At 46.3% G+C, this 16,200-nt stretch overlaps 2 protein-coding genes across 3 annotated transcripts; one reads left to right on the forward strand and one right to left on the reverse strand.

The window, feature by feature from the left end:
• Positions 1-983: 983 nt before the first annotated feature.
• Positions 984-6,084, forward strand: CDKN3 (cyclin dependent kinase inhibitor 3). Its single transcript, XM_033061878.1, has 7 exons — positions 984-1,177; positions 1,590-1,645; positions 2,271-2,315; positions 3,086-3,308; positions 4,309-4,340; positions 4,864-4,967; positions 5,656-6,084. The coding sequence occupies exons 1-7, from the start codon at positions 984-986 to the stop codon at positions 5,740-5,742; spliced, it is 741 nt and encodes a 246-aa protein (XP_032917769.1). The 3' UTR covers positions 5,743-6,084.
• A 2,634-nt stretch (positions 6,085-8,718) lies between these two features.
• On the reverse strand, positions 8,719-15,911 carry CNIH1 (cornichon family AMPA receptor auxiliary protein 1). 2 transcript variants are annotated; one of them, XM_033063615.2, is made up of 6 exons: positions 15,764-15,888; positions 14,528-14,596; positions 14,214-14,261; positions 10,971-11,083; positions 10,403-10,546; positions 8,719-9,600 (listed from the first exon to the last, which is right to left on the reverse strand). In XM_033063615.2, the coding sequence occupies exons 1-6, from the start codon at positions 15,842-15,844 to the stop codon at positions 9,573-9,575; spliced, it is 483 nt and encodes a 160-aa protein (XP_032919506.1). In that variant the 5' UTR covers positions 15,845-15,888; the 3' UTR covers positions 8,719-9,572. The 2 variants fall into 2 exon arrangements, with proteins under 2 accessions (XP_032919506.1, XP_032919507.1); XM_033063616.2 differs by lacking the exon at positions 14,214-14,261 and having other exon boundaries at positions 15,764-15,911.
• Between the last annotated feature and the right edge of the window lie 289 nt (positions 15,912-16,200).

Raw genomic sequence — 16,200 nt, forward strand, 5'->3', positions numbered from 1 at the left:
CCAGAAATTCTGCAAAAAGAGATCTCCTGGAATGCCCTCAGCACAGGACACAGGTCAGCTCTTAAAAAGAAGGAGACAAAAATATTTTTTCCTCCCTGGAGCCATCCTTCATGCTAGTTATGTTCAGATAAAAACTCCATGCAAAAGCCTTAAAAAACTATTTTTACAGCACGATTGAAAGCAGTACCATGAAAATAATATTTGACTTCAAGTTCATGGCTTAAAAAAGCAGAAACGGCTCATTTTTTACTGCTAGAAAGTCCAGTGGTCTCTGCACATAGAACTGACCACCCAAAATCTCCACAAGGCAAGATCATCCCTGCTCTTGCATACTGTGAGTGAAGGCTCACGTCCATCTCCAAGTTTTATTATGGAATGTTTTGGGTTCAAAGGGAATTTAAAGCCCATCTAGTTCCACCCTCTGCCATCAGGAGGCACCTTCCACTAGACCAGGTGGCTCCAAGCCCTGTCCAAGCCGATTTTAGAACATTGCCATGGATGTTGGGATGGGGCAACCATGGATCCTCTGGGCAACCTGGGCCTGGGCCTTACCACCCTCACAAGGAAGAGTTTTCTTGTCAATATCTTTGTAAATTCATTGTCCCTTGCTCTATCACTTTTAAGAACTACTGGGACTACCAAGAATAGGAATAGTTATGAATACACCCCCAAGAGGGATTTAAAGTGGAATTAGGAGAGGGGGATCCGTCCGGAGGCCTCACGGAGCCCTCACGAAGCCCCGCCCCCTGTGCTCGAGCCCGCCCCTTTCCGCCCCGATCACCCAATCAGCGCAGCGATCACTGCATTATTTGCATATTAAAGCCCGCCCCTCTCGCGGCTCACCAATCAGAGCGCTCCTCTTATGGAACAAGGGTAAGGCCTGCTCGGCTTTCCACGCGCCCGCTGAGCCGCAGCTTCCCATTGGGCGATGGCCTGGTGGGCGGGGCCAATTTGAACGGGCGGCGGCGGCGGCGAGCGGCGCCATGGTGAAACCGCTGAGGGACCGGGATCGGGGTCAGGATCAGGACCGGGACCGGGATCCCGATACCGCCGAGGGTGCCGGCCCCACAGTGAGCCCCCCGCTCTCCCTGCAGCCCGCCGCGGCGCCAGCCGATGGCTTCGCCTCCTCAGACGATGAGGCCGCCGAGGAGGACCCGAGCCCTCTCCACATCTCCTGGTGAGGCGACACCCGCGGGATCCTTTCCCTGAGGAAAATGTTTTAAACCCCTAAACGAGGAGGTTTTCTCTTCGCAAGGGAAGCCCGAGCGGCTCTGGTGACCTTCCAGGCCGGGTTGGTGCTGAGGAGCTGTCAGTGGATGGGGTTGGGGTGGGAAGGGGCCTCTGGAGATCGGCTGGTCCAACCCCCCTGTCCAAGACAAGGACAAGATGATCTTTAAGTCCCCTCCAACCCAAACTTTTGTCACCCTCAAAGCAAATTTTTCCTCATGTTCACTTCCCGTGTTTCATTTTGTGCCTGTTGCACCTCATCCTCCCACTAGACACTGGTGAAAGGGTCTGGCCCCACCCTCTGGACACACCCTCGAAAGATATTTAAATAATTGAAATCTTCCCTTCTGGCTTTTATTTAGGCTGTCTTTGTCTCCTCTCTACTCTTCACAGTTCCTGGGATTGTGTTCCCTTCCAGGTAAGAAGCATTCACTGAAATTTGCAGGCATGTTTGAAAGCTGAAGAGGGATAATACTTTGTACCCCAAAATTCTATGTTGTGGGTGACTCCTTTTGTAATCTACTCCTGGAGTAAGTGTTTTGGAAAAACCAAAACTAATCCAGAGAATATCTTCATGCCAGATCACATTTTTTAAAGTCATAAAAATAAACATAAACTTTGACTGCATTTTTAACTACCAAAATTGCAGCCATGGTGAATCTCCACTCAACTCTTAAGTGATCTTTACTCAGCCCTTTTATTTCTTGGATGATGTTTTGTGTTTTGTGGGGGGATTTTATGCTGTATCCTGATTTAAAATACCCAAAACTTTTCACCTGGAAAACACAAAGCACCTTAAAGCCTTGGGCAGATTTCTTTCTTTAATCCTATTACATTTCAGTGTTAAGCAGATAATGGTGTTTAAGCTGTCTTCTGCACCAGGGATCTGTTTGCAAAAACAGGAACAGTGTTCTATTCGGGGTGTGGCTTTGTTGCCTGCTTTGGTTTTGTGGGGAGGCTGCCTGTGCTCTGTTCTTCTGCAGCTGCCATCCCATAAATGTCACTCAGCTGGAGTGGTAATTCTTGTTCATGACTTATTTCAGGTTGCAGGTTTAAGGATATCAGAAGAAATCTTCAGAAAGATATAGGTGAGTTTTCTTTGTGTCAAGGGCAATTCCATGAATATTCCATGACTATGGAATAAATAGCCAGGATATTTCCAGGCAGCACCTGCACAGTACCCATGAGGCATCTTCAGAGCAGCTGGGATCAAGATGAATTACAAATTTGTAATCTTTCTTTTTCCCCAGAGAAAAGTTAAATTGGGATAGAAAAGACAGAATTATGTAAAGATTTGTGCTGAGCATTCAGCTGTAAGCACTAAAGAGCAGAGACTAATAGCAAATGCCCACAGTTTGGGTAAGTCAAGCTCAGGAAGGAGCTCCTGGCTGTGAGGGTGGGGAGGCTCTGGCACAGAGCAGCTGTGGCTGCCCCTGGATCCCTGGAAGTGTCCAAGGCCAGGCTGGATGGGGCTTGGAGCACCCTGGGATCGTGGAAGGTGTCCCTGCCCGTGAGTGGATTGGCTTTAAGGTCCCTTCCAACCCAAACCATTCTGATTTTAACTGGAGATGGGACAGAAACATGCTGAAGTGGATAACAGGCTGTCCTGAGTGCTGATGTGGTCTCCAGTGAGACTTCTCCCAGGATTCCCTCTGAACTGAGGAAATTCCTCTCCTGGATTACCTGAAGGGAAATGTGGGAGAGACTCAGTGCAAGGAAGGAGTGCTCAGACCAAAATTGCTCACTGCTGTTGTCTTAGCCCTGAAGATTAAACAAGGGCTCAGCACCAAGGTGCTTATCTCTTTATCCTTAAGCTTGATAGGCTTTTGTTTATTTGCAAGTGTTAATCTGTTGGCAGGAGAACTAAAGAACTGTGGGATCCAGGATATCTTTGTGCTTTGTACCAGAGGAGAGCTCTCAAAATACCGAGTACCAAACCTGATTGACACCTACCACCAGCACGGGCTGTGTGTGCACCACTATCCCATTCCTGATGGGAATGCTCCTGACATTGCCACCTGCTGCAAGATCCTGGAAGAGCTCAGGGCCTGCCTGGAAAATAAGCAGAAAACAATGATACAGTAGGTTCTGGCTGCTTCCCCATATTCCTGTAAAGGATGCCATCTTCTCTCCACATGTAGAGCAGGGGAGATAGGATGGTGTGAAAAGGCAGTTGCATTCTTTCATGCAGCTATTTGGAGAGAATTCTTCCTTTCAGAAGATCAGAATGTCCCATTTCCCCTTGCTCTGTCCAGCAAGAGTTTTAAAGTGTGTTTTGAGTGGCACCACAGGGTTCCTTGCTCCCAGCCTAGCTGGATATCAGGTGTACAGAATGAGCTGGGAGCTAAAACACTTCTTTGTCAGAGGTTGGGACTGCCCCATCCCTGCAAGTGTTTCAGGCCAGGCTGGATGGGGCTTGGAATAATCTGATCCAGTGCAAGGTGTCCCTGCCCATGGCAGGGGTGGAATGAAGTGACTCTAAGGTTCCTTCCAACCCAAACCACTCTGGGATTCTATAACACACCCCTGGACTATTTATCAGGGACTCAATGGGTTCCAGCAAAATTCACTCCTAATTTCCATGAATGGAATTTATTTAGTTGAGCTCAGAAGAGAGGGGAAGAGCTTTCCAAATTCCATGTTCCCTGAATGATCCCACTGTACTTCCTGTACAGACATCCAATGAGTCCTTGATGTTCCTGCTGACACAAAGCCCTGCTGCTCCCAACAGTCCTCAAACCCTTAATCTGGAGTAGGATTTAAAGAAATTTGAGATTGTCCATCCTCCTGCTGTTTCCTGTCCTTCTGTGCCTTTGGGACTATTACCAGGAATGAAGGGGAACTTTAACATTGAAGTTTTCATGGAAAGACACAGATGGAGAATAAATAGGATTCATCCCTGTAGATACAGGAATAGAATATTGAAAATAGGGTGAAATTGCTGTTCTGACTTTCCTGTACCACTGCTCTTCTTGATTATATTAAAGCAAGGACTGTGCCCACATATTTAAGTGTTGGGGGGTCCCTGGGTGCTGCAGTTTGGTGCAGCTCATTACAACCAGATGTTTTCTTTTCTCCCAGCTGTTATGGTGGCCTTGGACGCTCATGTCTCGGTAAGCATTTGTCTCCAACCCATCCCACAAATCCATGGAGCCAAGTTCTGCTGGAAGCCTCACTGTGGATGCAATCCAGACTGCCACTACCAGGAGTAGCCTGATTAATAGGAAGGACATGAACATTCCTCTGTATCTGTCCTCATGGCAGTGTCCTCCCTGGAAGCTTTCAGGAGTGTTCTTATTGTGTGCTCCCAGAGGGAGGGGGTGGTGATATGGCCAGAAGACAGAAACGGGGATTAACTGGGTGTACTGGCCCTCTTTCCTGAAAAGCCTAGGAATTGCATCCTAGATGCTTCTGGGAAGGCAGAGGGGGAAATAGTGGGAGGGTTTTCACCTATTTCCAAACCCATAGGCTTAGGCAGGAGCAGCAGGCAGATGGGCCAGTGCCCAGAAACAGGATTCTGCAAGAGATCCAAGAGCTGTGGGACCCAGATAGCTTTGCCAGGGTGGTTTTCATGGGACAAATCAGTGGCTGTGTGCAGTCACAGGAGCATTCAGGTGTAAACCCTTTCCCTTTCAGTGGCTGCCTGTCTCCTGCTCCAGCTCTCAGACACCCTGGCACCTCAGCAGGTGATAGAGAGCCTCAGGAACCTGAGAGGATCAGGGGCCATACAGACCATCAAGGTAAGGGGGCTGCAGCAGGTAATACATGAGTCCAAACATGGTAGGAGCTCAGCCAGTCCCCTCCTTCCCTTCCCAGAGAGATACCTCTGTCTTTCCAATAGCTGCTCTCTGGGGTTTGAGATGTTTCCTGCTTTCAAGAAACAGGAAACTGGTGACTGAACAAGAGGAAAAGGCCTTCTGTGCCAGAAAAGGTTTAAACTGGATAATAGGGAAAATTTCTTCACTGAAAGGGTTTTCCAGCCCTGGCACAGCTGCCCATGGGAGTGGTGGAGTCCCCATCCCTGGAGGGATTTAAAAGCCATGGGGATGCACTTGGGGACATGGGGTAGTGCTGGCCTTTGAGTGCTGGGGGAATGGTTGGACTCAAAGACTTTAGAGAGATTTTCCAACCTAAATGATTCCATGATTCAAAATAAAGCAGCTTTGAATTGACAGTCCCACCTCTGAGGACCATGTTTTGCATTACCTCGGGGTAATGCATCACCTGTGGCCATTGTGGGGAACCAAGTCAAGATCCATGGAATCTGTGTCTGGCACTGAAAAATCCCAGAGGATGTGGAGTAAGCATACAAAGAACAAATGGACCAGAGGGTGCAATTTTCATCCAGGGGTATCCACAGCTTTTTCAGACAGGTGGTGCCTCTCAAAGCACAGAGCACTCACTGCAGACCTGGTTGTGCATTTCCAGCAGTACAATTTCCTCCATGACTTCCGGGAGAACCTGGCTGCTCACCTGGCAACCAAGGACCCGGTGCTGAGATCGGCATCGCGGTAGCTGATCCTGCCACGGGCACCTTTGTGTCTGTGTGGAAAACTCCTGGACAAGACCCCTCTCTGCTGACCTTTCCTCAGTGCTACTGCCTGTGTGACACAGCTGCTGCCTTCCAAATCTGTGTGTAAAGTATTGGGATGGGGGAGGAAATCCTAGAACGTGTGGCATCTTCCTCTCTTTGGTGACTTTAATACTCACTGCCTGAAAAATACGTGTACAAGTGTATTTGTGTCCATTGCTGTTCTGCTGGGATAATGGAGCTGGATAAAATTCCATCTCTGGAGCTGTTTTAAAACACCCTCACAGCATCAGCTCTGCTGTAAAACAGTCAAGCTGGAACACTCACCCCTTAGGAGCTCGTAACAACTCATTCTGAACTGTCACAGTTCTGCTCAGTGTGTTGAGGGGTATTTGGGAAGGAGTCTCCTTACTGCAAAAGCAGGAGGTGTTGTACCAAAAATCTGTGATGAACCCAGCAGGGGGGCTGTAGGTGACTGTGGCAGGCAGACACTGCTGCAGTGCGTGGGTGAGCTGGCACAGCCCTGCTGCCACCACTGAGAGTAAACAAACAATCAGCTGTGGGCTGGGAGGATCTCACCGAGTCCTCCAGCAGTCCCCAGCACTCCTGTTTCGCTGTATCCATTCATAAAAGCAAGATGAAACAGGCTTTTGGTGAAGTTCAGGATTTGAATAAAGTTCAGGACCTTCTCAAGTCAGAAGTTGGGACAAGACTCCACACAGCACCAGGGGGCTGGAGTTAAGTCCCTGCCTTGTGAACTTCAGACTTTATCTTTTAACATTTGAGCTTTGAGCACAAAGGTGATTTCTGCAGATTAATTAATGTTTACTGCCATTCCCTTCCCCTCTCCTATAGCAAACAGGAGCTTTTCCAGTTTCCACAGCACAGAATCATTTACTGTAAATACTCTGCCCCAAATGTGCTTCAGTACTTGTTCCTTACAACTCATGATTTTCAGATATTAAATATTTATCACATAACGCAGCAGGCAGCTTGCTGAGAGCAAGAGAAATGCTCTTTATTTTCTCCATAATCTTTTGCCTCCTGGAACCCCCAAACAACAATCAGGGCCACATTTTGAATGCAAAAGGCCTGGTACTCCAGCAAGGCATCACACAAGGGCTACTCCAACACTCCTGGGACACAAGGCTGACACTGCTGGACATGGATGGTGTTATCCACACCCCTGGCAGCTGGGAATCCTCATCTGCACCCCACATCCAGTTAAAGCTGGATGGACAGGACACTGCAAACACTTTGGTAAATATTGCTGAGCAAAGCCCCTGCAGCTGGAGGGGCTGCAGGAGCAGCTGTCAGTTGGGCTCAGTCAGGCCTGCATTGTTTATTCCAGTGTGGAATTTGGCTCAAAACAGCCCAAATGCCAAGGGAACAAGAGATTTGTTTAGAAGGTTGAGGAGAGCCAAGGGCTACAAGCAGGCAGTCTTGTTTCTCTAATGGATTAATAAATATACAAACATAAGAAAGGTTTAATGAGCTTTGCTTCCACAGGCTGAAGTCATCCCTTACATCTCTGGAAGAGCCAAGCAGCAGAAAAATAAAAATCCAATAGGAACAATATTGATGAGTTTCTAAAAAAAGCCTTTCAAAAATTCTTCTGTGAAAAGCTAAAAGTTATGGTTGCATGAGGAAAAAAACAATCATGGAATGCTGAAGGCTTGAGCAGTGGGGACATGGGAAATGCTCAATAAATGCAAGGAAATGTGAAAAAAAAACAATTCTATGTACAAAGCAATAAGCTGTCAGAACTACTCTTACTGAGGAAAGAGAATTTGAAGTTACCACATCCTGAATTCTCTTATCCTCAGTATATTAAAAAAAAACAGGAACTACAACTCTCCATCCCCTGGGAACCCAAACTTTGTGTGATAATAGCCTGGAAAAGGGGAAAGTTGTGGAGGATAAAGGACAGTCCCAGTCTGTGGAAGGACTTCCAAGCACAGATCAAACAGACTCAGCCCCTTTGACAGCTGACTCTACTCAAGTGTGTTCATTCACACCCAGCACAGGTAAGGAGGAAATGGGGACATTTCATGTCCTAAAATAAAAGAGTGTAGGGTCATGAAGTGAGGTTTGGCAGAACTGTTAAATACCTATTTTTTACACACAGCAGTTCCATTGCAGAACTGTCAGGAGTGCCCAGAGCAGCTGTGGCTGTCCCTGGATCCCTGGAAGTGTCCAAGGCCAGGCTGGACAGGGCTTGGAGCACCCTGGGATAGAGGGAGGTGTCCCTGCCATGGCAGGGGGGAATAATGGGATGGGCTTTAATTTAATGTTCCTTCCAACACAAACCATTCTGGGATCTTCCAGACCAGGCTACAGAAGTGCTCAAAAAGCAACTGAACTGATGGCAGAAAAGCCATTCAGAGTTTTTACAATGCCAAAAGCCACTCAGGACATCTGTAACACACAAATTTCCAAATTTCTCACTCTTCAGGCACTCAACTCCTGCCCTGTTCCACATTCCTTTCCTTGCCCCTGCCATCCCAACACACCAGTGTTGGAATATCTGGATTTCTGGTGGAACCCAGTGCAGCCATTCATACAACTTTTATTGCCCCTAACACCCAAGAGACCCAAAGTGAACAAATACACAGTTTATGCAGAAAAAAAAAAGTTTTACTAGAAGAGGGAAAGTCTGCATTGTTCTGCAGCACAGGTAAATGAAAAATATCCCTAATTATTACTTGTAAATTAAAGCAGCTGTTCACAGTCACAATTTACAATGCAATACTTATCTGAAACATCGTCCCCTGCCCCATCTGCTATTTAACTTCAGGAAAAAAAGCAGGAAATCAGAGCTTCCCTTTTGCAGAGGTAATTGGATTCCATATTCTATTTTTATAGGGAATGCAATTATCCACCTAAAACAAGTGATGAACACAGTGAGGGTCTGTTGAATTTAAAACCAAAACAAAAGGCACCACATAAAAAGAAGTTGCTGAATTTGAGATTTGTTTTTTATTATCATTTATTGCACTAAGGAACAGCGGGGCAGTTTCACAATCTCACTTTCAGCTTTGAAAAAGTCTGTAGTATTTACTATTCTTAAACCCAAGAGTGTTTTCATCACTGGACTTGATAAGTGTTGGAGGTTTGTCCATTTGTTAATCAGACAACACAGACATTAAAAAAAAACCACATTGAAATTCATTCCTTCATGGACAATTCAGCTTCTCCTACCACAATGACAAAGGCTCGAGATTAAAGCAGGCTTAATGTTTGGAGAAGATACAGAAGGATCTGGAGCTGTGGGTGCACAGACAGGAAAATATTAACCAGATAATAAAAAAAAAAAAAAAACAGAACTATTTTTGCATGTGTCCATGAATGAATATCCTAAAACCATCATCACCTATGGGCAAAACACAGCATTCCAGTTGTTCCCAAGCACCTGGAGCTAGGGCTGATTTAGAGTGAAGAGTGGGATACACAAGTCCAAGTGAGCACTACAAAGCTCATCCTAGATACTAAGGCTAGTAACCAACACCTACTCGAAGGTTATGGCTGTTCCTTATGGAGTGCAAAGTCAAGACTTTTCAAACCCCAGTCATCTTTATATTAATTTACACATAATTCATTAATTTCAGCGTCCCAGTAAAATATAAGAAAACAGTCTTTCCACAAGTATAAAATGTGGAAATATTTTAAAAATAGGGGAGTCATTGTTTTCTAACTCAATTGTGAACATCAGGTTCCAGATTTAATCTTGGTCAGAGGTTCTTGTTGTAAAGAATCCATGTTTTTTGTGGCTTTTGCATGCACTTAACTGGAACAAAGCTTGCTGAATGTCTTCTTAAGAGCTCACCAGAACATAAATCATGCTGCAAAAGAAAATAAAAATATTAAGATGCATTATTTTGATTAGTGTCACACATTTAATTATAACAGGGTATATTATAAGGAACAAGTCCATGTGAGATGCATGGGTTGTGACTGAAGATTTGACACAATGACTCTTCTACTTTTGACTTCAACAAAATCACATTTACATCAAATACTCTCCTCTGAAAACAATGTTTCAGCTTCTTAATTAAAACACCCTGGGATTTATTGTATTATGTATATTGTATTGTATTTTCTTCTTTACAGAAGGAAACTTTGGAGCTTTTCAGTCCACAGTCACGGAACAGAGATTCAAAATAGTAATTCTGACCAAATTAGGATTTGTGTTTTAAAGCAGAATCAGTGGTGAATGTGGATTCTTTTTCAGGGAAGTTGGCACTGCAGATGATCCTACAGATTCCCAGCATGTTTTGAGCTGGAAGGTCCTTACAGACCATCTCATTCCAACCCCTGCAATGGGCTGGAGACCTTTGGCCAGGGCAGATTGCTTCAAGTCCCCTCAGCCTGGCCTGGAACACTTCCAGGGATGGGGCAGCCAAGCTCCCCTGGGCACCCTGTGCCTCCCCACCCTCACAGGGAACAATTCCTCCCCAGTATCCCAACTGACCCTGCCCTCTGGCAGTTTGAAGCTATTCCCTGTGTCCTGTCACTACACACCCTTGTCCAAAGTTCCTGTCCAGCTCTCACAGGCTCTCTTCCAGCATGGGAAGGAACCTATTTCTATGGACAGTATTTCTCTCTGCACTGAGCCAAAACTTCAGACTGAAGAGGAAAACTTACCCATATAGGTAGTAAAAAAAAGATAGAAGGTAGAATGCTAATTTGCACCATCCTTCTTTCTGGCAATAGGCTAAAATATCTGCATTCATGATGGTCGTAGGATCGTAGAGCCCCGGGCCGCTCATCACGGGTCTGCTCATGTACCTGGAACAAAGCACAGCCAGGTGTGGGTGACACAGCAAACGTGGCACCTGCCCCCACCCACCAGGGCACACAGCTGAGACAAGGACTAACACCCTTCACAGAGAAGCAGTTCAATTCCCACATCCCTGGAATGGGAGAGGAGAATGGAACTGCCACTTCCGCTGGCATTCCACATGGGAATTGTCTCAGTGCGCCTCTGACGCGTCAGCGGCTTTAACACACACACAACTCAATTCTCACACAGCACAAGAGAATAAAAAATCAAACACCTGAGAAAGCCAGGTGATGGCTCTTATTGTACAGCCATGACCTGAACTTTCCCAGAAAGCATCTGGGTTTTCCCAAGACACACAACACTGGACAGGAAGACAGCAACAGGAGAATGGTAACAATTCACTGAGCATAACAAACTGGCCAAAATTACCTCCAAATATGATAAGCCAACAAGGGCATATTGAGACCCAGTGTGAGCCACTCTGCTGCACAGAGAAACATGACACAGAAGAATGCATGGATGAGGTACTCTGGAAGTACAAGCTGGAAAAAAAAAAAAGTGAGTTAGAAGTTTCAATTACACAGAGCAAAACGTGGCATTTCAGCTACTTTGGAGGCACACAATTGCTTAAAAGTATTATTTAAAACCAACACTAACAGAACAAGACTGTGGAATGTGAAAGCAGCAGCCAGCACTGTGTGCCTTGCTGTTTTCACATGATATTCATGAACCAAGGAGACAAATTTATAATATTTAATGGTCAGATCAGTATTTTTTTATTGCTTCTATTAAATTAACAGATTCCACACTTGATGCGTGACACTCAGAAGAGGTCACTGAGATATTTCTACTCATGCAACAGAGAAATATCAGTAGGAAACATGCTCTGCAGAATGGTTTATAGGCAAAAAGGTGTTTGTGTTTTCCTGTTTCACAGCTTTGTTTTGGTCTGCACAGAACTTTTCGAAGTGGAATTATTCCCAGAATGTAAGACCCCGGGCAGAGCTTTACCCAACCAGACCAGCGGTGAGGTGGCGGCGCACGAGGAGCTGCTCTGCACAGACACTCTGGGGGATGGAGCAGTTCTCCCTCACAGGCTCCCACTGTGCATGCTTTACAGCATCATGCTTCCAGCAGAAGCCCACAGAGCTCAGTACCGGTATGGAATCACAGGAAGCACGGAATGCTGCGTAGATTAGTGTTGTTAATAGGAACAACATGGAGAGGTACAGAGTAATCACATGCAAAGAGCTGCAAAATCTCACACCCAACACAGGAGTTCAGTTTCATACAAGTCACCCCAAAGTGTTGCTATTTGCTGCTTTATTACCAGGCTCATAAGGAATCACACAAATCAGACTGGTTTGGGCTGGGAGGGACCTTAAAGGCCACCCAGTTCCACACCTTCTCCTATCCCAGGTTGCTCCAAGTCCCCTCCAGCCTGGCCTTGGACACTCCCAGGGATCCAGGGGCAGCCACAGCTTCTCTGGGCACCCTGTGCCAGCCCCTCACTCTCATTATGAAGAATTCCTCCCCAATATCCCACCCATCCCTGCCCTCTGGCAGTGAAGCCATTGCCTGTGTCCTGTCCCTCCATCCCTTGTCCCCAGTCCCTCTCCAGCTCTCCTGGAGCCCCTTGAGGCCCTGGAAAGGGCTCTGAGCTCTCCCTGCATCTTCTCCTGTCCAGGTGAGCACCCCCAGCTCTCCCAGCCTGGCTCCAGAGCACAAGCAGCAGATCTGTAAAGCTTTTGCCTTCTCAAGTCAGGCCCTGTAAAACTTCTCCTCATGGAAAACACCCCATTTTTACCCAAAGGTTTAAACTGTCTGCATGTGTGTGCACGTCACACACAACACACTCTGCCCTCTTTTTAAGCAGGATGATTAACACTGCATGGGATGATTACATCAAACTTTCAGTGGTTTCCAATTTTTTTTATTCTTCTTTTAAAACCCCAAAATATCTTCCTAGAAATCTGAAAGCTACCAACAAACCCCTCACCACCTACTTTGCTACAACATTCTAATTCTCTAAATGAAGAATATCAAACAGCAAACTTGCATCAACCAAAATTCAGCAGTTGCACACAAAATGTTTCAAGTAAATATTTTCATCCAGATCCTTCTTTGCATACTTACCATTTACACTTGGCAATTATTTATAGCAGAACAACCACCCTGTCCAACACACGATGCATTTGGCAGCCTGCTCAGATTCACCAGTACTGAAAAATCTGTATTTATTTACCTACACATGAAAATATGTTTTTCTTTTCTCTTGTTTATTATACCCTACTCCCACACCAGGATACCTGCCTCTTTGCAATCTCCCCCACTTGATCCTCCCTGCCTGTCCTAAAGAAAACTGAATTACATCAGATCCTGCCATATTTATCACAGAAGTGAGGGAGGATGGATCTGGTTGCTGAGAAAGACACGACTATAACAGGAGCAGGGAAGAGAAGGAATCAGCAGTGTACTGAGGAGTTACTATTTTAGGCTAATCCTTGCACTGAGGTGCCTCAATTCCTACCAGAATCTTTGGTTCTTTGTACAGGAAAACAACACACCCATGTGTTTGTCCAGCACCATGTACCAGATCCCCTCAACAGCCTGAACTTCACATGTGGGGACTAATCTGCTTCCACAGGAACAGCAAATATGAGGTTATTTCAGACTTCCAGTTTGCAAAGCTGCCATGTAAAGGACACTCCATGCACGTGGGGCAGCAGAAGGTTAATATTTGGTTAAACATGCACATTTTTACACTACAAAGGTTGCAGTAAGGTCATAATGCATCAATGTAATGAGAGTTGGCCTCTCCCACACTGCAGCAGAGATGACTGGAACAGACCAAGCAAGGGAAACTGTTAGATGCACAGCTCTCCTAGCAGCAAACCTCCTCTCCTCCTCCCCTCCTCACACTGAAATATTCACTTTAATTTGTGTGCTGTACATAGAACACGCTCTTCCCCCACCCCAATTACAATAAATTTATTTTTTGTTGCATATTTTACTTAAAGCTACTTAAAGTTCAGGCCACACTGCTGTGCTGGCCTTGCATCCTCCCTCAGCCTGGGCACACACAAAGGAAAAGCCACAAGAAATGCACAAAATGCTGCAGAATCAACCTCAGTGCTCTTTAACAAGCCTCCCTGATGCTCCTGGCCTGTCAGAGATGCAGGCAAATAGTTTGCCTCTAATTCTTTTCCTAAGCCAAGGAGTGTCTGAGTTGCATCCAAGAGAGGACACTGGCACACTCCCCTGATCCTGGAACACAGAACAGAGAAGTGAGGATGGCACCTATCACCTTCCACTCACCTAAATCCTCAAAAAAGGATCAGAATTGACTTGGTCAATGCTTAAAAAACCTCCGAGTATTCTCCTCTAATCTGAATTCAGAAAAATCTGGCTTGAAAAACACAATTTATTTCTGCCTGAAGTTATTTTCTGGCACCTAACAGGCATGTAACAGTTTTCCCCACGTTGCTGGGTAAGCAAGCAGAATTGGTTTGGCACAAAATATGGAAGTCCATGAGGCTGTTATAAACCCCAACGAACAAATAACAAGCAGATGAACAGGCAGACTAAACAAAACAGCTAAATAGTATTACAAATGTTCCTAACAAAATGAAAGGGAAGTTCAAAAACATGAAACTGAAAAGCAGTACACACCTTTAATGCAATTTTGACTCTTTTAATCTTTTTGACCTTTTCAACTGTCTTTGTGCCGAAAAATGTGGAAAGCAGATTGAAAGAATGTTAGTATGACAGCTGACAAGATCACCATCAGATTAATAACAGTCAGAATATTCAACTTGAAAGTAAAGAATCAGACAAAGAATTTCCCTAGAATTTCTACCAACAGCAAGGGCTTCTCAACCCAGATGCAATTCTATTGCCCAGGCTGATTGCATCAAGATAACACCAAAAATAAGCACTTTACACATATTTATTTAGCCAAACAAAATGTTCAGTGTGCTACTTACAGGATTGAGTGTATTACACTGGTCTATGGGGTTCTTGTAATCAGTCTTCAGTTCATCAAATGCTATAATCTAGAGGAATAAAATGAAAGAGTTTTGATTCCCCAGGAGCAATTGTGTATTTTATCCACTAAAAGTAGCATTTTGGCACAGAACTGATATCTTTGTTCTCATTAACATTTCACCTAAGTTCTGCCTACACCAACTCACAGGTAATACAGATGTGGAACAGGTTTTACAAATACCAAAGCAGTAATTTCGTCAGATATTCAAAAGCCTCTGACTACTCTCCAACTTTTTATCTTCCCACCTGCAATGAATTTCCCACATCCCCTGTATCAGTTTTCAACCCCGCCTGCTGTGCAGACCCCAAACCTCATCCAGGACTCTCTTGGTGGCCAACATGGAACTTGGCATGGGCTTCCTTAACCCAGAAAAAGCAAGAGCAAGCTTAAAAGCCAATAGATATTTTTTCCTCATTGCCAAAGTAAATGCTGAGCCCACATCCATCCCAAAATCACAGAACTGTTAGGACTGGAAGGGACCTCTGGAGACCATCCAGTCCAACTGCCCTGCCAAAGCAGGATCACAGAGAGCCTCCATTGGGGAAAAAAAAAATTAAAAATAGGTATACCAGTCTTTTTCTTGACATAAAAATAAAAACAAAGATGCAGCATGAAGCACAAAAGGCACTTGTACACAACAAATGTCCTGCAAAGCATCACAGCCTCCCTCAGAGCATCCCCTCTCAGGCAGGGTCCTGCTGGATGCTCTCCCTCTGCCAGGCTCGAGGAGCAAATCACAGAATCGTGGAATGGTTTCGGTTGGAAAGAACCTCAAAGATTATCCAATTCCAACATACTGCCAAGGGTAGGGACACCTTCCATTACCTCAGCCTGCTCCAAGCCCCATCCAGCCTGGCCTTGAACACTTGAGGGATCCAGGGGCAGCCGCAGCTTCTCTGGGCACCCTGTGCCAAGGCTTCGCCACCCTCACAAGGAACAATTCCTTTCTAATATCCCATCTAACCCTGCCTTCTATCAGCGGGAAGCCACTGCTCCTTGTCCTCCTCCACGCCCGTATAAAAACCCATTTTCTCGGCAGAGAGGCCGATTCCCGCTCCGAGGGCGGTTCCGGATGCGCTTCTCCCGCTCCCTCGGCGGCCGTCCGGAGACGCCCCGGGGGCTCTCCGGGGCCGTTCCCCGGGCGGTCCCCCCGCTCTACGGTGCCCGTACTCACATGCCAGATGGCGAAGAAGATGAGGGCGGCCGTGAGCAGCAGCGCCAACATGTAGCAGAAGGCGGCGAACGTGAAGGCCATGGCGGCGGGGCCGCGCGGGGGCTGCCGGGCGCCTCAGGAGCCGCCGCGCAGCCGCCATGGCCGCGCCCGCAGCGCCCCCTGCCGGCCCCGCCCGCCGCCGCCATTTCGTGAGGGGGGGCGGGAGGGGATGGAACAAAAACCGGGATTTTCACCTCAAAGTGTGGGAGGAGGGAGTGCGATCGCGCTTCGTGTGAGAGAGGGTTGGTGTGGAATCACAGCATCTAGTTTGGAAAAGACCTGCAAGATCATCGACTCCAACCTGTGACTGTCACCGCCTTGTCAATAGACCGGAGCGCTGAGTGTCATTTCCAGTCATTCCCTGAACTCCTCGAGGGATGGGGACTCCAGACCTTCCT

Source organism: Catharus ustulatus, chromosome 6 (assembly GCF_009819885.2).
Source record: "Catharus ustulatus isolate bCatUst1 chromosome 6, bCatUst1.pri.v2, whole genome shotgun sequence".
Lineage (NCBI taxonomy): Eukaryota > Metazoa > Chordata > Aves > Passeriformes > Turdidae > Catharus > Catharus ustulatus.